Here is a 17385-nt window from a genome sequence, read left to right on the forward strand (position 1 = left end):
TTTATTGTGTTTCATCTCGCCCGTGTTGCACTTGAGCGCTTTATTTAGAGCCGGAGGAGCCAGCTGCCCGCGTTTTCTGCTCTTACGGCGCCCCGTGTCAAGGAAGAAACGCGGCCGATGATGTATGCCTCGCCCGTAAAATCGTTACTTAAGGAATGTCTAACGAGCCACTCGTAACTCTCGCAGGAGGGACTGCGGAGCTACAGGAAGCCCCGCCGTTTCCTTCCCACCCCGCGCGATCTCGGCTCGTTGCTTCCGGCTTCACGCTTTAAGGAACCGTTCTTTCTTCCCGGCCGCCTTCTCCACGCACCGGGGGTGAGAAATGTTTCGCGGTTATCGCGAAACACAACTGCCAGAGAGGGATGGCTCGAGCGTTTGCGAGAATTATGCCGCACGAGCTCGCTGACCTGGAAAATATTTCTTCTGACAGCGGTTAGTTTTTTCTCGCGGACGAACTCGTTACACAGGATTTCAAAGGATTGAGAAGTTTGTTCTGGTAGGCAGCGGCTGCTGAAGTTTCTTCGCAGCGCGCAAAGTGAAAAAGGGAAGCCCCGAGTCTTACTTGCAGGAGCGTGATGAAGAAATAAATCTATTTTCAGGACACCGAGGGTTGATCTGGAGCTACTGAAACCTGTTTCGATTTTCATGTTAATTGTTGTTAAAAATAATCAGCTCCGCGATTAGTAGACACGCTCGCCGTGGGTCTCTTGCCTCGATGACGATATCACCAGCGTGGGAGCAATGGTACTCGTGAAACGAGGATGGTATGCTGGTGCCACGTGAGTGTTGGATGCTGTTTGAATAGGAAACGCGCTCTGAACTTTTGGATACCGATGAACCATGGGCCCATTTAATTAGCACGTGTGCAAGCGTCTCGTGACGTTCGTAGATCAGAGCTTGGGAGAACGCACCGCGCGACCAATTCCGGCGGAATAATCGTGCTATTTTCGCGCGTGTGTGGCACGCACGTCCGAGATGACGTGACCGTGCCAGGAGGCTTCTCCGTATTCGAGGCGCAACACACTGGTTTCTAGGCGAAATTCTCGAAACTAGAGATCGGCGTACCGTGTTTGGCCATTGGAAGCTCCGGGGACTCATCGATGCGTAGGACGACGTTCAGTGGAGTTCCCATTGGTTGGCATTTCAGCTTGGAATCGATCGAATAGCAAAGAACACGCGAAGAAATAAAGACAAACTTCTGGCGAGAGTTATTAAAATTTGAATGTGGAATAAATTGAGGTTCTTTACTGTCTTAGATGTTCTACTATTGCGTAAAAGACAGAGAATTGCGAATGGGAAAATTGTGCCAAGTCTAACCGTTTTTAAAGGGAAAGGAATTAGCCAGAATCCAGCTGATGCATATCTTACATGATTTAACTATTCTCCTGCGCTTCAGTGCTCCATTTAAGCACGTAATATAATTAACGAAGACATAACTCTTCGTGACGTTTCGCGAGCTACTAGCTCAAGCACTTGGTCATTTTAATGAACGCCCCTCAATTATTCGCCCGACGATTACGAATATAACCAGCGAAGAAAAGGGTGGCTCGCGATCGGCGGAAATCTGCGATGCAGATGTGCATTCTTCGGATGCAACTGCAGCAAGGTACACCGAGTCATTCGAAATACATACAACGTTATTCTGAGGATTCTTTGTGGTTCATCCACTCGTTGAACACGGTGCACTTGTAGCCAAAAATACGTATCTAACATACGATCTAAATGCCCCGGTTGAAGTTTCTCAATAAGCTGCGAAACGGAAAGCAGGTGATTTCCCAAGCGGTGCAACAATTCTGCAGATTGCGTTTTGCAACGTGATACGCCGGTAAAACGAATTTCCATTCCTTTTGTATCTTCGAGGCCGTTAATTGCGAGGCGAACTCGCGATAGTGTATGTAGATTGAAGGGAACAATTCCGCCGCGAAGTGTATCGTGCCAATGGCATCGGCCGTATGCACAGGCGCGTGCATCCAAGTGCAAAGTGGAAGCGCACGTGTGTGCAAACCGCGTGGAGAAGGACGAGTCCATGCAAATATCGTGGTTAAGCTTACCGCAGCTTCCGCTGGGCGAGTCCACCTTCAAAGCGGCTCATGCGGGGCTCGTTGATTCACCCCCTCTGGTTCAAGCCTTTGACTGCTGGTCAAGGTTGTCGGCGGCTTTCCCGATCCTTAAACAAAATATACACACGTAGGTTACAACGTGTAACCCTTGCGTCGGCTGTCGCGTCAGCCCTTACGAAGCAAAATAATTCGCCGTATCGAAGCTTCGTACCATCGACCTGCTAAAAACATAGGAGTACCGAAGGAGGGCAGGAAGGAGTGATCATAAATTATTAGAGCAGCTATTCTGAAGCCTGTCGCCAGTAACGGAGAGCAATTCGCTGAAAGAATAACAGATGATAAGATTAAAATTCGGAAAGCAAACAGACCAAGAAAACGTCCCATTTGCATAACAATCCTCGCGTAGAATTAATTCGCGGAAACCGCCGTTCGGAAGGAGCGTGGTCGTTCCCGTTAAAAGGTGATTACTCGGCGGGATGAAACGGGGGCGATTTGTTCTACGCTTTCTGCGTAATAGCCTGGTGGAAATTAATGAGAGAGCAACGTTCAGGGTTCGCCTGGGTGTGACAGCGATCCAACGGTCGGGATCCCGTTTGGGGAAGGGAATGGCTGGAAACGGCGGACTTTCAGGCGTCGATTACAGAGCCGTTTCTGCTTTTTACGTACGATTCTTATCGTCTCTCCTCCAAGCCACGAGAGCCCTCACAGAGCTTATCCCGCAATCAGCGAAGTTAGGAGCGGAGAATGGGCGAGAGAGGAACGATCCTACAGGCCCTTCACCAAAGAAAACAGGCTGATCCGCGGGGGTTGATTTCACGCTGGAAAAAGCGGTCTTGAATGAACAGAGCGTTCTTCTTATTTTTTCTCCCGCGGGGAGACGAACGAGCAGTTTTTCTAGATTAAGAGAAACGAAATGAAGCTCCCTCCCGCCTCACCTTCCGCCCCCAAACGCTCCACACCGTGCACGCTTCCTCTCGCCTAGTCGTTCGCTACGTGGATGTAGGAGAAGAATTTAATTTCGTCTGGCGCGAAAGTAACGCGTTTCCGCGGCCTAGAGACGGGTTAACGCAAAATGATACACGTATAGGTGATTCGGTAAACATCGGTGATCCATATTTCACGATCTATCTTTAAACGTCAATATAACCTCGTTAACCGTGCGTCTGTGTGCGCCGGTTAAAATGTCCAGTTTGTATCTGGAATAAGCTCCGCTGACAGAGCTTTACGTTGCGCATAAAAAAGAAAATCTGTTTGCTCTCCAGCCGCGCCCCTTTGAATACCCTCATAATATTTAACGCCAACGCCCAGACGACACGAGCTTTTTTCGTTGCAGGCGGAGTACACGTGATTTTCTGTCAAGCTGTTTATAATTTATTCGGTAAATTTTAATCGACAAGTGGTCACGAGGTGATTTTAACGAGATCTTGAACGACGAACGGTCGAATAATATCTCGTAGGGCTGTCTCGAGGCGGCAGCGAAAAGAAGGTGGGTGGGAATCGAGCGATTAATTAAAGCGCGTAATTCAGGGACGCGATTAATTACTGAACCGCGCGAAATCACGGACAGCAGAATATTTCGTGGACGTGTCCCGCCTCGATACCTCTCCGGGGGTTCATAAATATTAAACGGCCGTTCCACGCCCTCAAACAAGAATGTCGTTCGTTTAAGTAATGGATGCTCGCGCCCCGCGAAAGAAAACCGAGGATACAGGCCGTGTGTAGCTCGTGCGGGGAGGACGAGAAAGTTCGCGAGGCTCTTGATGGATGCGAATTCCTGCCTGTAACGAATTGGCTTCGCGGCTTCGTCGAGATTGATCTTCCTATCGAGAAATTATTTCAGTCGAGTATTTTGGTTTATTCGCAGAGGTGTTTTTTTTCTGGCAGAGCTTCTGCGTTGCAGTAGCGTCATGGAGATGAAAATTAGCACAGGGAGTATAATTTATCTCAAAGACAATGGCTAATTCGTGTATGATCGAAAATTTCGATAATGCATAGCCCCGGAGGGAGTCGATTTTCCAATACTCGACGTCCTACCGCATTTGGTCAGCCGCGTCTGATCATTAACGACCTACTCCACTGTGGACGACAGCAGGCCTCGCGAACGAAGACCGAATCAGGAATGCCTTCCACACTTTCGTACATATTTGAACGGAAAGCAAAAAGGAAACGAAGAGGCCGCGAGGAATAGCCCGGATTATCGATTAAAAGTATTTTTTAAAATTTATTCGACAGCGCGAGCTCGCCGGGCAAAGCTCCTGCAAACATTCCCGCAGAAAATATCGCGGAATATTTATCGCCCCGTGTTCTATTTTCCTGTCGAACATCCAGGGCGATAAATATTCGACTCGAAGAAACTAAATTCGTTCGACAAAACCCGGCGAACGCGAATCGCGGAGCAGAAAGGTCATTCGTTCCGCTGGTCCGCGTATTTATTCGCGAAATTAACGCGGCTGCGTCAATTGGGCGTATCCGAAGGTCGGCGTGAAGAAAATTCGCATGACGTGTCCCTGTGCAAGGCGAAAGCACATCCATGGGGCCGATAAACGTCACAGCGACGTCGTGAAACACGAGGAACCACGCCGCGAAGATTTATCGTACACAAAAAGCATCGGTGGCCCGGGCGCGCAGTTAATTATCGTCCTTAATTAAAGGTCGACGGGAGGAATTCGGCGAAGATGAACCACCGCGCAGCATCCGATGGAAATTTATTCGCGATTTTTCATTGCGCCGAAAATAATACCGACTCCACTCTCCGTTCTTGCATTTTGTAAACGCCATCACTGCCAGGGCAAAAATCCTTAAAATTTAATCCCCGAGATCGTTCAATGAGCCTATCGTCTCAGATTCGAATTGAACGGGCTCGCGCGTGGAATAGTCACCTAATAAAACTAATCCTACGGAAAGACAGCAGTAGAGTTTTCCTGGAGGGTGTCCAAAAGCCAATGAAATTAATTTCAACACGAGTTTTTATGTCACAGCTCTTCAGAATACCGTGCACCGTGTGTAGCGATTCGCCACTGTTGTTCGCGGTAATGTACACATTTGTTGTTGCACGATTCGCGAGCTGGCAGCGCGATTAATAATTGATGGAGGGGGGAGAAAATGGATTACAAGGGGCGCCGGGAGAGGGGAGGCTGGTGGAAATCTCAGGAATACTCCCGCAGTTGGTGCTTCATATATTTTTCATGCGCGACGTCGGGGTGCGTTTTAAATGGGATGAAAAATTCTGATCCCGTCGTTCATCGTCTCTCATTCCGCATTCGTCGCGGGCTACGCTTATTCTGATCACACGCGCGTCATTTGGCAGCGCCGGTGATACCGGCTCTCGGTACAACAATGTTATAAATCTCCGCCATACAGTTACATAAATATTCGCGTTCCTTGCGTTATCGTAACGTGCATAATGGTCTAATAATATCGACAACTTCTAATGATCGTTCCCTCCGCTCCCGCTGAAAGGTTGGCTCGTTAAAACTCCGCCCAGAAGCAGAGCCTCGGAGAGGATTAACTGTTCACATAGGCGGCGTTTATTTTTATTTTGCACGCGAACTTTCGTCAATGAATGCCGAAGGTACCCCTAAAATTAGACGCGGTTCGTTACAAAAGTTTTAACGGCGAGCTGGTTCAAACAAGAAGATTTCAACGTTCCGAGGAGGAATCGTAAACTCGGCCCTTGTACCTCTGAAAAATCCCCACGCTGAGTAGACGAGCCTCGAATAATAATTCCGAGTCCAACAATCAACGGGACAATGGTTCGAACAGCTTTCAACATTCACGCGAAGACTTCTGAAACGAAACTTGTTCTCCTTCATCCCCCGTTTCTCACCACCGACCAGCCCAAAAGAAGCTAAGCGGATTCTCGAGCTCGACCACCACAGAACCCATCAAAGCACCAAGCAGCCCCAAAGAAAATTAAACAACAAACGCGGTCGCGACGGCGGTCCATCGCGCGTTCGGCATGTTCCTTCCACCCTGATCTCCCTCCCCCCTATCCACTTCTACACCCCTGACCAGGCCGTTTTAAGCTTCTTGGTCGAGTTAAGGCACTCTCCAAACGCCATTCCATTTCTCCCGCGGCACGTGGCCGACGCATTTATTTATAAATACCAATGCTACCGCACACACGGCTGCTCGCGCGAGCCCGCGGCCCTCGGTGTCCGTACGTGTGCGCGTGCACATAGCCGCGGATGCGTAAGCTCGACCTCGTGGAGGGAAGGAAACCGGGTTGACCTCCTATCACTCCGCAGACTCTGGCTGGCTAATAGAGTTCTTGAACCTTCCACGCTCTCCCGATAAATCGCGCGGACTTTCACGAGCTTCTGACCTCCCGTCGCGACATCCCCCTAAAAAACTTTGAGGCAGGTCGATTAGTCGTGGAATGCCGGGCATCTCGCTTCCAGCTGGGACGACTTTAAGGTCCAGAGGAGAGAATCCCTGGGTGCCCGTGCGCCACTCCCGTAAATTGGGGCTCTCGGATCATGCGTCAATGCTTCAGCGACTTTCTTTCTCTCGGAGCTTTTAATTCGTCCGCAGAGAGGTTTTATTATTTGTCGAAAGTCGACTGCACTCGTGAAAAGCGTTGATACTAAAGCGACAAACGGCTATTCGGTGTAAACACTTGTTGCGAATCGATTGTTCCGCAAGCGGACTCGTTAAACGTAGCCGCGTAACGAATTTGGCCAAGCGGAGGTGGAATCATCGTTACAGGCTGCTCGAATTGGTATTGGATTTTCGTCACATTCCCCGGGGATTAGTTCGAAACGCTCGGAGGCTCAAAGAACGCAGAAATCGAGATGCACGTAAGCGACTGTGCAGGGCAGTTTGCTAGGGGGCTTTGAAATTAAACGTGGGAAATGAAAAGGAGGGAAGGACACGTTGCGAAACGAGGTACAAACACAACGAGAGAAAATTAATTACAACCGAGTGGAATTTAATAGGTCCCGCTCTTGGCACACCCGTCCGTTCATTCCATAACCTCTTTCCTTTTGTTCCTCCAATTATTCGATCGTACTCAATCAATGCTCCGCCGCATACATCGCTCGGGGCCTGCATAAAATTAGCCCTGAACCGCTGGGGTGGAATAAATGTTACACAACTGTTAGAGCGGGGCGAGCTTAAACCTACGGAAAGGAACGAATAGGGTATACCGCCAGATTCAATTTCCACGAGTGTGCGAACTGCAAAACTAATGTAGACAACTGCCGCAAGCAATCAGACGATTACGCCAGACAATTGCTTTCCAAATCCACTGGATGCTCGGCGCACGGCTCTGAGAACAGACCAACCACCAGCAACCGCTCGTAGAAGACACCGTAAAAGCGCTCCAGCTCGGAATAAAGTTGGTTACGGTGAGTGGACGGAGTGCAACGTGTCGGCCAATGCACTGGAGGAATAATTCTGTTACGCCTCGTCCTCGAGAGCCGCCCCTCGAGGTCCAGCGCGGAGGAAACGCGGAGAACAACAATTCTGTCTGCCAGTTACAACCCCCGCGGGAAGCGACTGACTCGCGCGGCTAACTGTCGTCGCGGAACGACCTCGTTTCCTCGTGAACTCGATGTACACTCGTCTACTCATCCACTTATCGAGAACGGTTCGTGTGCGTACAGCAGTCGCGAAGGCACGGGACGATTCGCGCGTGGACCTCGCGAAACGTCTTCCCTTTTTTCTGCATCGACAACTCGACGAGGGTACCGCGATCCCTCGCGCCGTCCGCCGCGTACAAAGCTTCTGCCGTTCGATATTATAACGGAGGATTGGCTTTCGTTGATAAAACCAGCGTCACCTACTTTGCGGGCTGCCGTCATTTCCGTTTTTCGAGCGCCTTGCGTCACGGCTTATTGCGTGCCGGTGCGAGAGTAATCGTTCACTACTCGGGGGGAGAGCGAGTGAACACGTTCGTTACGCTTTTAGAAGCGTCTTTTTTTACGCGAACAATCTCTCCTTTTTTTTTTTTGCTCTCCCACCCGTACGCGGCCAGCGGCACGCCTGCATTCTCTGGCGCGCTAATTAATAGGTTTCATATAAACCGGCCTTCGCCGCAGCGTGGTAGACGATACCGCGATGATAGCGATAACGAGTCGATGGAAATAACCGGGATTCGGATGATCTAATTTTGGTTCTATTCGGGAGCTTCGTTCGGGAAAGGAACTTCGCGAGCGCAGCATTGGAGCTGCTTTAAAGGCAGACGGGATAGAAGTGTCTCGGCGCTCCTCGCTCGTTCCTTGATGCGTCCTGAATGTTGATTACCTCGAATGAAAAGATATGCAGAGGGCCTGGGAGAAAGAAGTATCCTCGAGGGTGCTCGCAGAAATGAAACGTAGCCTGGGAAATTCTCCCACCTCGTTGCAAGTGTCTCGCGTGAGAGGAGGTGAAAGAGACAAGGATATCATATCAGTGTGCAATTCTCCGTGAATAACAGTTGAGAAATAGGCAAATTAAGTTAGCGGGCCCGTCTTAAGATTCAACCCTTGCTATAAAGTCCACCCACGCTCTCGAGCAACCGCAACCATGCGCCGTTGGTACTCGCCGAGGCATTTGGCTTTCCGGGCCAACTGTTGGGTATCAGGCTTGAAACAGGACCGCGCGAGTCAGGCAAAAAAAGCGAGGCCCTGCTGACGGGGCAAGGTGTACGGGGACATCGCGCTCAGGTATCGAGGAGCATCCGACAGGAACAAACAGATGAGAACGACAGGCCCGTGGGGTGGTTAGTGGCGATCTGGTGGAGGCTGCGGACCGAAATACACTCGCACGGCCAATTCTCACTAGCACCAACAGAATTTTCGTTGCACGTGCAGGCGACCACCATCTCAGAAGGTGGCCGCGCTATTTCAGGCGGGCCAGCCAGTGCCATGTAGCGGAACAGGACCGTACGACCGCTTCTGTTTACCCGTGGATAACGAATTTCTCTTCCGAGACACGTACTGTTCGATTGTTTATCGCGAACGTCTATACTCTATGTCATGTGGATTTCACGCTGGACTGTTACGGTTCATTGGTATCAGCGCGCGTGTAATCAGCCGCTGGCGGTGCTCCGTCAGGAGGAACGTTTGCGCCGGCCGAAAGGAAAAAAGGCAGACACCGGCGATAAATGGTTCAACGGCGAATTTCGTGGATGATTATTTTCGCACGAGTTCTCCCGGTCTTCGGGCCTGCGTCGAATTAAACTTTTTACCCGCGATGGCCGCTGGTACTTGACGCGCGACGGACACAAGCCAGAAAGGGTCTTCAGCCTCGCAACGTACACGGAACAGGTTGGATAGTATCCTCGCATGGGGAGACAGGCTAAATAGAACGCTTGGAGTTAGAAGTCGGTTGATAAATAGAGGGACGACCGGGGTAAACGTTTTCGGGAACAATCAATTGCGAACGCTATCCCCGGGAGCAATTACATCCGGATTGAATGGAACGAACGTCAATGGGGATCGTAAATGGGTGAATGAATCTTGATTGACGTATCGATGGAACCGATAATGTTTTCGGCGGAGAAGATAAAATTGCAGTAACGGTAGATGACAGAAGGATACGAGATCGTAGAGGTTTTATATATACTTTTTTATAGAGTCAGTTACATCGCAATTAGCTGGCCTGATATTCCGCAGGGTGCTGAATTTATTACCAAGACGGTGTAACTGAGACTCAATCGTGTTCGACCACTAAGGGATTTCGTGATTCGGCTCCGATCGAGAAGTAATCCCAAGCTACTAGTACAGGTCTTCAATTACCATACCAATAGGGAAGGAGAGATAACATCTCGATAGGGGAGAGCGCGAATCGAGACAAAGTCGAGCGACACAAAAGCGAGAAACTCGATACTTCTTGAGAACGAGCCGTGGCGAAGTGGAGCAACCGTAGGGGAAGGGAAAAGCCGAGTCGACGGAAATTCAATAACCAGTAAAAGTTTCCGCGAGGTGCGCTCTCCTCGCCGCGCCAAAAGAAACAGACGGCGGGCAGACGAGGCGCGCCGCGCCGCGGAATTAGAAGCGCGACGATAATTAATCTGGGTCGTCGCTAGCAGACAGTGTGCATCAATGGTCGGCCCGTTCTTTTCGCGCGGCTCGCGAATTCCCCGCGATTATCCCCATCGCTGGCCGATCGCTTTGTCTGGCGACCGAGTCGTTCGGGTTCCGGGGGACAGCGAGACGTCGTCGACGGGACTTTTTGCCCCGAGCCGTTTCCAAGAGACGAGGCAACGAGCTGACCTCAATAGCCCGAGCAGAGCGGTTTTCATTGCTCCCAGCCACCGTAATCTCGATCCGTTTCCCTAAGATCTCGCCGGGCAATTCATGCGCGATCGAACGGAAATTCGGGCGACCACGAGTACAAACCAATTCCCGTGGTCGTGTCGAATTTGGAAGCGTGACCTTCGACGATGCTTCCCATTTTGGAGCTTCTGTAGGACTAGCGTTCTAGCGAGGCAAGAGGTGGGAGTAATGATTCATCGGGGGAAATGCAAATGCGAAAAAACGCGTTTACGATGTGTCAGCAAGTTCACTGGTTATTATATAGGGTGGTACAATTCCCTGGGAAAATGCGAGAGTCAGCAGAGAGCTCATGGGTCGAGTGATTTGTACCTAGGCGTGGCGGATCGTATCGCGAAGATAGAACGAAGCAAAGAATCACAGCCAGCCTTATCGCTCTGTACACCTCCTAGGAGATATCCTTCGTATTTTCTAATGCGCGCGCTACGCTGGTGGGCCGATTGATTCTGAGAAGAATAGTTATCAGGGAAGAGTACATGTTCTAACGCGCTTCTGTCAGGTCTGTGTTTCAGAACATGTCTGCGTTTGTGGTCTAAACTCGGTAAACCGCTAATTACCATCGCACTCGATAAATTCCCCGGAATATCGCGTTTCAAAGCTCGCCATTCGAAAGATGCTGGAGCGAGTGTGTGATTCGGGAATTGGAACGTCGAAAGCCACTCTCGATAGCGGGCGAAAAGTGGCTGAATGGTGGTGACGGGATTAATTGAGAGGGGAAAAGAAAGAGGCGTGCACGGTTAGACGCGATTTAAGGCCGTGCAATTTCGTGGACCAGTGTTGCATCGGCAGCCGAAGCGTGTCGAGAGAACCACGGCGTGACCCACTTGCTTAAACGTGCTGGCGAAATAATATTCCGCTTGGAAGGGAGTCGGCCGTTTCCATACGTATATACAGCCATCTGCAATAATGCCCGTCCGCAGACTCCATTTTCCTAGCCCTCTCGCCAGCGTGGCCGTACTTTTCCTGAAACGAGGCTGCCGCTGCAATCGATCAGCGGCCTGACGAGAGCTGCTTCTCTCGTAACGACCTTAGCAAACGTTCGGATACCCATGACTAACTGTCAACTGAATTTTTTAACGCCCACTCTACGAGGCGGCTCGGCCAGAGGAAACAAAACAAGAAGATAATATTATGAGTCCCTTGGCTTTTGATCCTCAACACTCCAGTATATCATCGTTTTTACCCCGAACTGTTTCTTAGACCTCAGTGTTATCTGTATCGCTTCCATCCGTTTTCCAGCACAATTTTCTCTCCAGTCTATCTTCGCAATCGCCTGTCACCGGCACAACCACTCGGATTAAGTTATTTTTAAAGCCTTCCAAGGGGGGTGGCAGTATAGAGACTACCGAATGAAGGTGATCGTCGGCTCTGCACGCGAATCGAACCCGTGGACGGCCGCTTTGTGCTCGCGACCAGCATAGAGGGAGGGAAGCACGAGGATGCATCGTGGAATGACAAACGATGCATCGTTCCCCACTGCAATCGGGCCACTTTTTTAATGCCCGACGTATACGGGACGGAAGGCTTTGATGATTATTGTTGGCCGAATAATAGAGGGTAGCAGGGGGTGGCGCGGACCTGGAAACGCTTTCGAGAGTCGCTGCCACTTTGTTGATCGTCGCAGGCTCCGTTCTAGTTTGTAACGAACCACTTTTCCCAACCCGAATAGCAGTGGGACTTGGGCAACAATGTGGCGAATCGCAAAGAACAAACTGTACCGTGACCGATACGCGAGCTGCATTCACATCTTGGAAATATTATACGTACATTCAGACGCGAGAATTAGTATTACTCAAGATTTGAAGGAAGTCTGGTAGTGTATGTGGCAATTATGAAATTTTCATTTCATAACGGTAATTTATTAACACGTTATTAATTGAGCCGCATTCCAACCCCAATTACGTGTCTACAGGCGATAATCCGTGGCACGTCCAAATTCCCCATAATTTTCTTTTCATAACGATCTCTGTGTAAATGTTTCGCAACTGCTACATACGCGATCAGATTCTTTTCTTTAAACCGAGTCAATATTTACCTCGCACACCTTGTACATTGGAATTTATTATCGCAAGCGCTCGCATACTCTCGTGACCCCACTGTGCGCTGACCTTGGAGTTTCTACGGTTCACTGAAACAAAAAAAAAATTATATAGAGATCCAAACGTATTTCAATTATTCGACGTAAAGTTCGACCGATTATTAACAGGAAAAGATACGCGAATTAAAGGAGGACCGAGTGAGGGGCTGAACAGTGAGCGTTCGCGAATAAGTGAAATTCTTCCACGAAACGTGGTGTGTAATGACTCGTTTTTACGATCATCGTCCATCCGGTTACATCGACGGTCTGCAGACGGTTTGTGGTACCTCATCGGCGTGGAATTTACATTTTCCCGAAGAGGCTCACACCCACACGTCTACCCTGGGTAATTCCATCCCTGGGTACGCGACGAGCGTGTAACGCGCCTGTTTCGTGCAGAACGTGAATCATGCGGCGGATTTTGAAACGCGGGTCACGTTTTGGCAAAAACAATGCACCTTATTACCAAGCGCGTCTGTTCCACGGGATTCGTCACGTCCGTCTGCACGGAGGACCGTTCCTGGAACGCGATTTTCAGGACTCTGCTGCCACCGCGGGCTGGTGAGCCACTTTGATCGGACGCCTCGAAACAGAATACATATGTATTTCAATTATGCGCGGAGCAGAGAACTCGATACGGTCTTGATGAAGACAGTTGACATGGGATGAAATTTTCTAAGATAATTTACTGCTACTGTAATTTGTGGTAGCAGGTGGCTGCGATAATTTCGAGGAGGCTAAATGATTGATAGAATGATGATTTGGCTGTCTACATTTACTTACATATACACTATTAGTGTTAGTTTTAAGTAGCTTTAAATTGTAAGGTTAACAACAGCTGACAGCTGTACCTCGCCCTTTGCACTCCTCTACTGTTACACGTGCTATTCAAGTCTAACTTTTCTTTTTCTTTTTCCCTTTCTCGCTTTCTCATATGTTTTGTTTTGTAAAGTGTACTGGGCAATAAAGAATTATTATTATTATTCCGTTTTATAGGCACGTATCAAGGACAATGGCTCCGAGGAATGAGGCACGGGTACGGCGTGAGAGCCAGTGCCCCGTTCGGTTTGGCGAGCCATTACAAGCCCTCGAAGCAAGTCAGAGCTTCCTTAACATCCTTGAGAAGCGCGGATGGGGGTGGGCCGATTGCACCAACGCCGGAGCCGACTGATAGAAGGGATCGCCGAGTGGACGATAGCAGGGGTGGTTTCGTGTTGAAAGCCAGGAGCGATGATCCTCCGGCTCGAAGAAAGAGCCTCACGGAAAAGTCTCTGAAGAAGGGCATCCTTTCGGTAAGGAGCAACTTTAATACCTTCCACGAATGTCCAGTCAATGTTTTTTCTTTCATGCAAGAGAGAACAGGGCATCCATTATTGAGGATAGACGCTTGAAGGGTGAAAATGATTGCAGGGCCTGAAAATCCGGAAACAAAGGAGTACGGGTGACCTAGAAAAACGTGGCACCGGGGGCAGTATTAGAAGTAACGCCAGTTCAGCGTCATGGATGTCGACAGAGAGCTCGCAAAGCCAAGCCTCGGCATCCGTTCATACGGACAGCAACGCGTCCTTCGTCATCGAGGTGAGTTTTTCTTAAAGACACCACCCTGGTGCCCGCGGTGACTGTTGTTTCTTCCAACACCTGATCATAAGTCCATCAGTCCAGGCTTTCTGACCGCAAGGACAGTGCTCTGAGACTAGTCCCATCTGCTAAGGACAGCATTCTGGTTGCAGGACGAGCAAATGGACGCCTCGGTGACCGAGACGTACCTGGGCGAGTGGAAGAACGACAAGAGGACAGGCTTCGGTATATCGGAGCGCAGCGACGGCCTCCGTTACGAGGGTGAATGGTTCAACAATCGGAAGTACGGCTACGGCGTGACGACGTTTCGTGATAGCACTAAGGAGGAGGGGAAGTACAAGAACAACGTCCTGATCACCAGTCAGAAGAAGAAGCACCTGTTCCTTATCAGATCGGCCAAGTTCCGCGAGAGGATAGAGGCAGCGGTGAACGCCGCCCAGAGGGCGAGCAAGATCGCCCTTCAGAAAGCGGACATCGCGATCTCGAGAACGGCGACAGCCCGTGGCAGAGCTGAATTGGCGGACATCGCTGCCGAGCACGCAAGAGAGGACTCGGAGCTGGCGCAGCAGACGGCCAAGCAGTTCGCGCCGGACTTCCGGCAGCCTGGGTTAGAGAGGTTACGGAACAGGGAGATACCTAAATACGTGCCACCGCCTCAGGACACCGCGCCGGGGAAAAGTATCCTCCATAAGGCCAGCGTCGATCAGCAAGCTTCCGCGACCATGAAGGGTGGCAGCTCGTCGGGAGAGCCGACGTCGACGGCCGCCCAGTCCGCCACGTCCACCGCGAGCAGCGTGATGCAGGCGATCAGAAGGGCCAGCATGAAGCCGCAGAATCAGATGCCGCAGAACCAACTGCCGCAGAACCAGCTGCCTCAGAACCAGCTCTCGGAGAATGAGTTACAGAATCAGGTGACACCCGCTCAGCTCGTGAACCAGTTACCATTGAATCAATTGAACCAGACTACCCTGAGCGGACAGATCCCTTACCAATCGCAGTTCCCCCAGCCGATGGCACAGAACCCCGTTCAGCAGGTCCAGTACCCTAACCGTATACCGAATCAGTATCAGCAAATGGGCCAGTTTCCGGGGGGTCCGTACGCTCCGCAAAATCAGTTCCCTGTTCAGGGTAGTCCGTACGGTCAGCCGCAGTACCAGCCTATGAATCCACCTCAGCCCGATCAGTATTTGTATCAGCAGCAACAGTTAGCTGCTGCACAGGGCTACCAGAATATGCAGGGTTATCCGAATCAGCAGGTGATCACTCTAGATAGACTACTCGCGTTTTGTCCTAACACTGACAATGGCTTGAGGATTATTTATTAGCATCACCTCGATGAACAGTTCTTGATCTAGCTAGATGTAAGAAGCTAGTGTGTCCGTGTTCCTGAATGGAGTCTAACGATCCCGATGATGTGTTGGGAGTTAACCAAAGAGTGGCTTTAACACTTGTTCGCATCTCCTTGCGTGCAGTTGAATCAGGCGTTAGAATCGATCTTGTACCATCATTTCAGACCACGATGCCAAACCAGTACGGGCAAGGTCAGATGAACCAGTACAGTTCCCAGCAGCTTTACGGGCAGCAACAGCCACTACCACCCCAGCAACAACCCCAAGTTCCACAACAGTACCAGCCTGATGGGATTGGGGACGCACAACGACCATCGAGTTCAACGAGTATACGAAGGAACAGCAGGGTCCTAACTCCCCAGGATCGACCCGGCACCATTGGGCAAACGCTGAACGACAGGTCTTGGCTTCATTAGATAAACGAACCATTAGATTCAAGATTCTTAAGTAGAGTCCCTCCGTCTCGTCTCTAAACGGCCTATCTTTAACTCGATCGATCCTCACCTATCATTTTACAGACTGGATCATTATAAGAGGCCGCCCAGCCGTGATAGTTCCGTAGATCGTTACGCTAGAGCGCATTCCCGGTTGACTGGATCGCGACAGCCGTCCGTCGATAAAACCATCACGAACCCGCCCCAGGACATGCTCGACAGGTGAATGAACTTGGGAATGTCTCAACTCGGAGACATCGAAAAACAATTAAATTTAATGCAATTCCACTAGAGATAATCCTGCACTCACTCCATCTCCTTCTATGCAATGTTCCACGCAAACATGAGTAAAGAATCAAAAGCTTTCACCAACCCTGATGGAAATGTAAGTTAGAGAGGTTCTGAAAACACCGATCTCTGAACGCAGATCAATGAGAGCACCGAGCGCGATTCGATCGGGCACTCCGCTGAACGGATCCGTGGTGGGAAGCGGCACCGCGACGCCGACGTACGCCGCCTCGACTTCCAGCCAATTCGAGGGGGCCCTCCTGAAGAATCGTGGCCTTGGGCAGGACATTCTGCCGAGTCCAGGGCAGCCTAAGCGTACGGAAAGCCTCTACGTCGCACCCGGACGCGGTCCGATCGCATCCGGCGGCGGAGGTGGCGGCGGGGGCGGGGGAGGGGGCGGCGTGTCGAAGGTGAGTCTTCCTCTTTTCGTACATACTGTCCACGACATAGATATTAGAGTCGTATTCCTGTCTCTCTATTTGTCACGCGACACCGTCATCCTGGCACTTGCGTCACGGCAGGCTCGAGATCGGAGCTGCGAACACTTTGGATCTGAGGCTCGTTTCATGTCTCTCTTCTATGTCTCCCACAACGTATTTTATAATACCTTTCTGAAAGTATCTCTTATACGTTTCACGTTCGTTCGACTATCTTGAGCTTCGTCTAATCGCGAAAGATCCAAACACATCCGCAACTTCTTTCCCGCTCAGTCTCGCAGAGTGTCATTCAGGCGTTTATCGCCGTCTGTTCACCGAAGTTCCCCACCGAAGAGCTATTCTCCGCGAAGCGTCAGGGAAAGTTTCCCCGAGAGATTGTGTCGCGAAGAAAGACGAAAGTCTAGGAAGCCGGGGGACGCGAGTTTGTCGGGGACGTTTCGTCGGAATCGCGGCGGCGTTGTTCGACGGGCCGGATCTTTCGACGAAATGCAGCGAGACGCTTTTCCAAGGAGTGTCGTTCAAAAATATCCCCGGACGTTAAACAAGATAACAATCGTTCGCTGTTACACGTTCATTCACGCTTCCCGCGGGGGCATTAACGATTTATAGCCGGCCATCTCGCGGGCGTGAGCAAGTATTCTCGTGGAAGTAAATGCCATCGGGGCGACGTAATCGCTTGGCATTCGCCACACGACGGAAGCCACGGGGAAACTAGAGGTTTCGCCGATCACGTAGCTTAGTTTTTTATATACCCCTCGATCGTTTCGTAGATCTCTGTCTATAACATTATTCTCTCTGCCTGCCCATTAGCCGCATCCTACGATTCACTCTAGCGAGCCTAAGGATCATACTCCACGCCTTTCGATACATATAGTTTTGCGCATAGTTGCTACTTAGCGAACGC

General features: G+C 50.4%; 2 protein-coding genes across 2 annotated transcripts in view; one reads left to right on the forward strand and one right to left on the reverse strand.

Moving 5' to 3' along the window:
- Nucleotides 1-17385, reverse strand: part of LOC143370371 (cytochrome b5) — a 58709-nt gene that overhangs the window by 20090 nt on the left and 21234 nt on the right. The window contains exons 2-3 of the mRNA XM_076815401.1: nt 12354-12446; nt 2052-2167 (exon numbers count right to left, since the gene is read on the reverse strand). Coding sequence (XP_076671516.1) covers nt 2052-2092 — 41 coding nt within the window. The 5' untranslated portion in view covers nt 2093-2167; nt 12354-12446. The remainder of the gene's footprint in view (nt 1-2051; nt 2168-12353; nt 12447-17385) is intronic.
- Nucleotides 1-17385, forward strand: part of LOC143370357 (uncharacterized) — a 29030-nt gene that overhangs the window by 4196 nt on the left and 7449 nt on the right. The window contains exons 2-7 of the mRNA XM_076815374.1: nt 13392-13687; nt 13806-13973; nt 14126-15229; nt 15487-15722; nt 15841-15978; nt 16184-16454. Coding sequence (XP_076671489.1) covers nt 13392-13687; nt 13806-13973; nt 14126-15229; nt 15487-15722; nt 15841-15978; nt 16184-16454 — 2213 coding nt within the window. The remainder of the gene's footprint in view (nt 1-13391; nt 13688-13805; nt 13974-14125; nt 15230-15486; nt 15723-15840; nt 15979-16183; nt 16455-17385) is intronic.

The sequence above is a fragment of the Andrena cerasifolii genome, chromosome 6 (assembly GCF_050908995.1).
Source record: "Andrena cerasifolii isolate SP2316 chromosome 6, iyAndCera1_principal, whole genome shotgun sequence".
Lineage (NCBI taxonomy): Eukaryota > Metazoa > Arthropoda > Insecta > Hymenoptera > Andrenidae > Andrena > Andrena cerasifolii.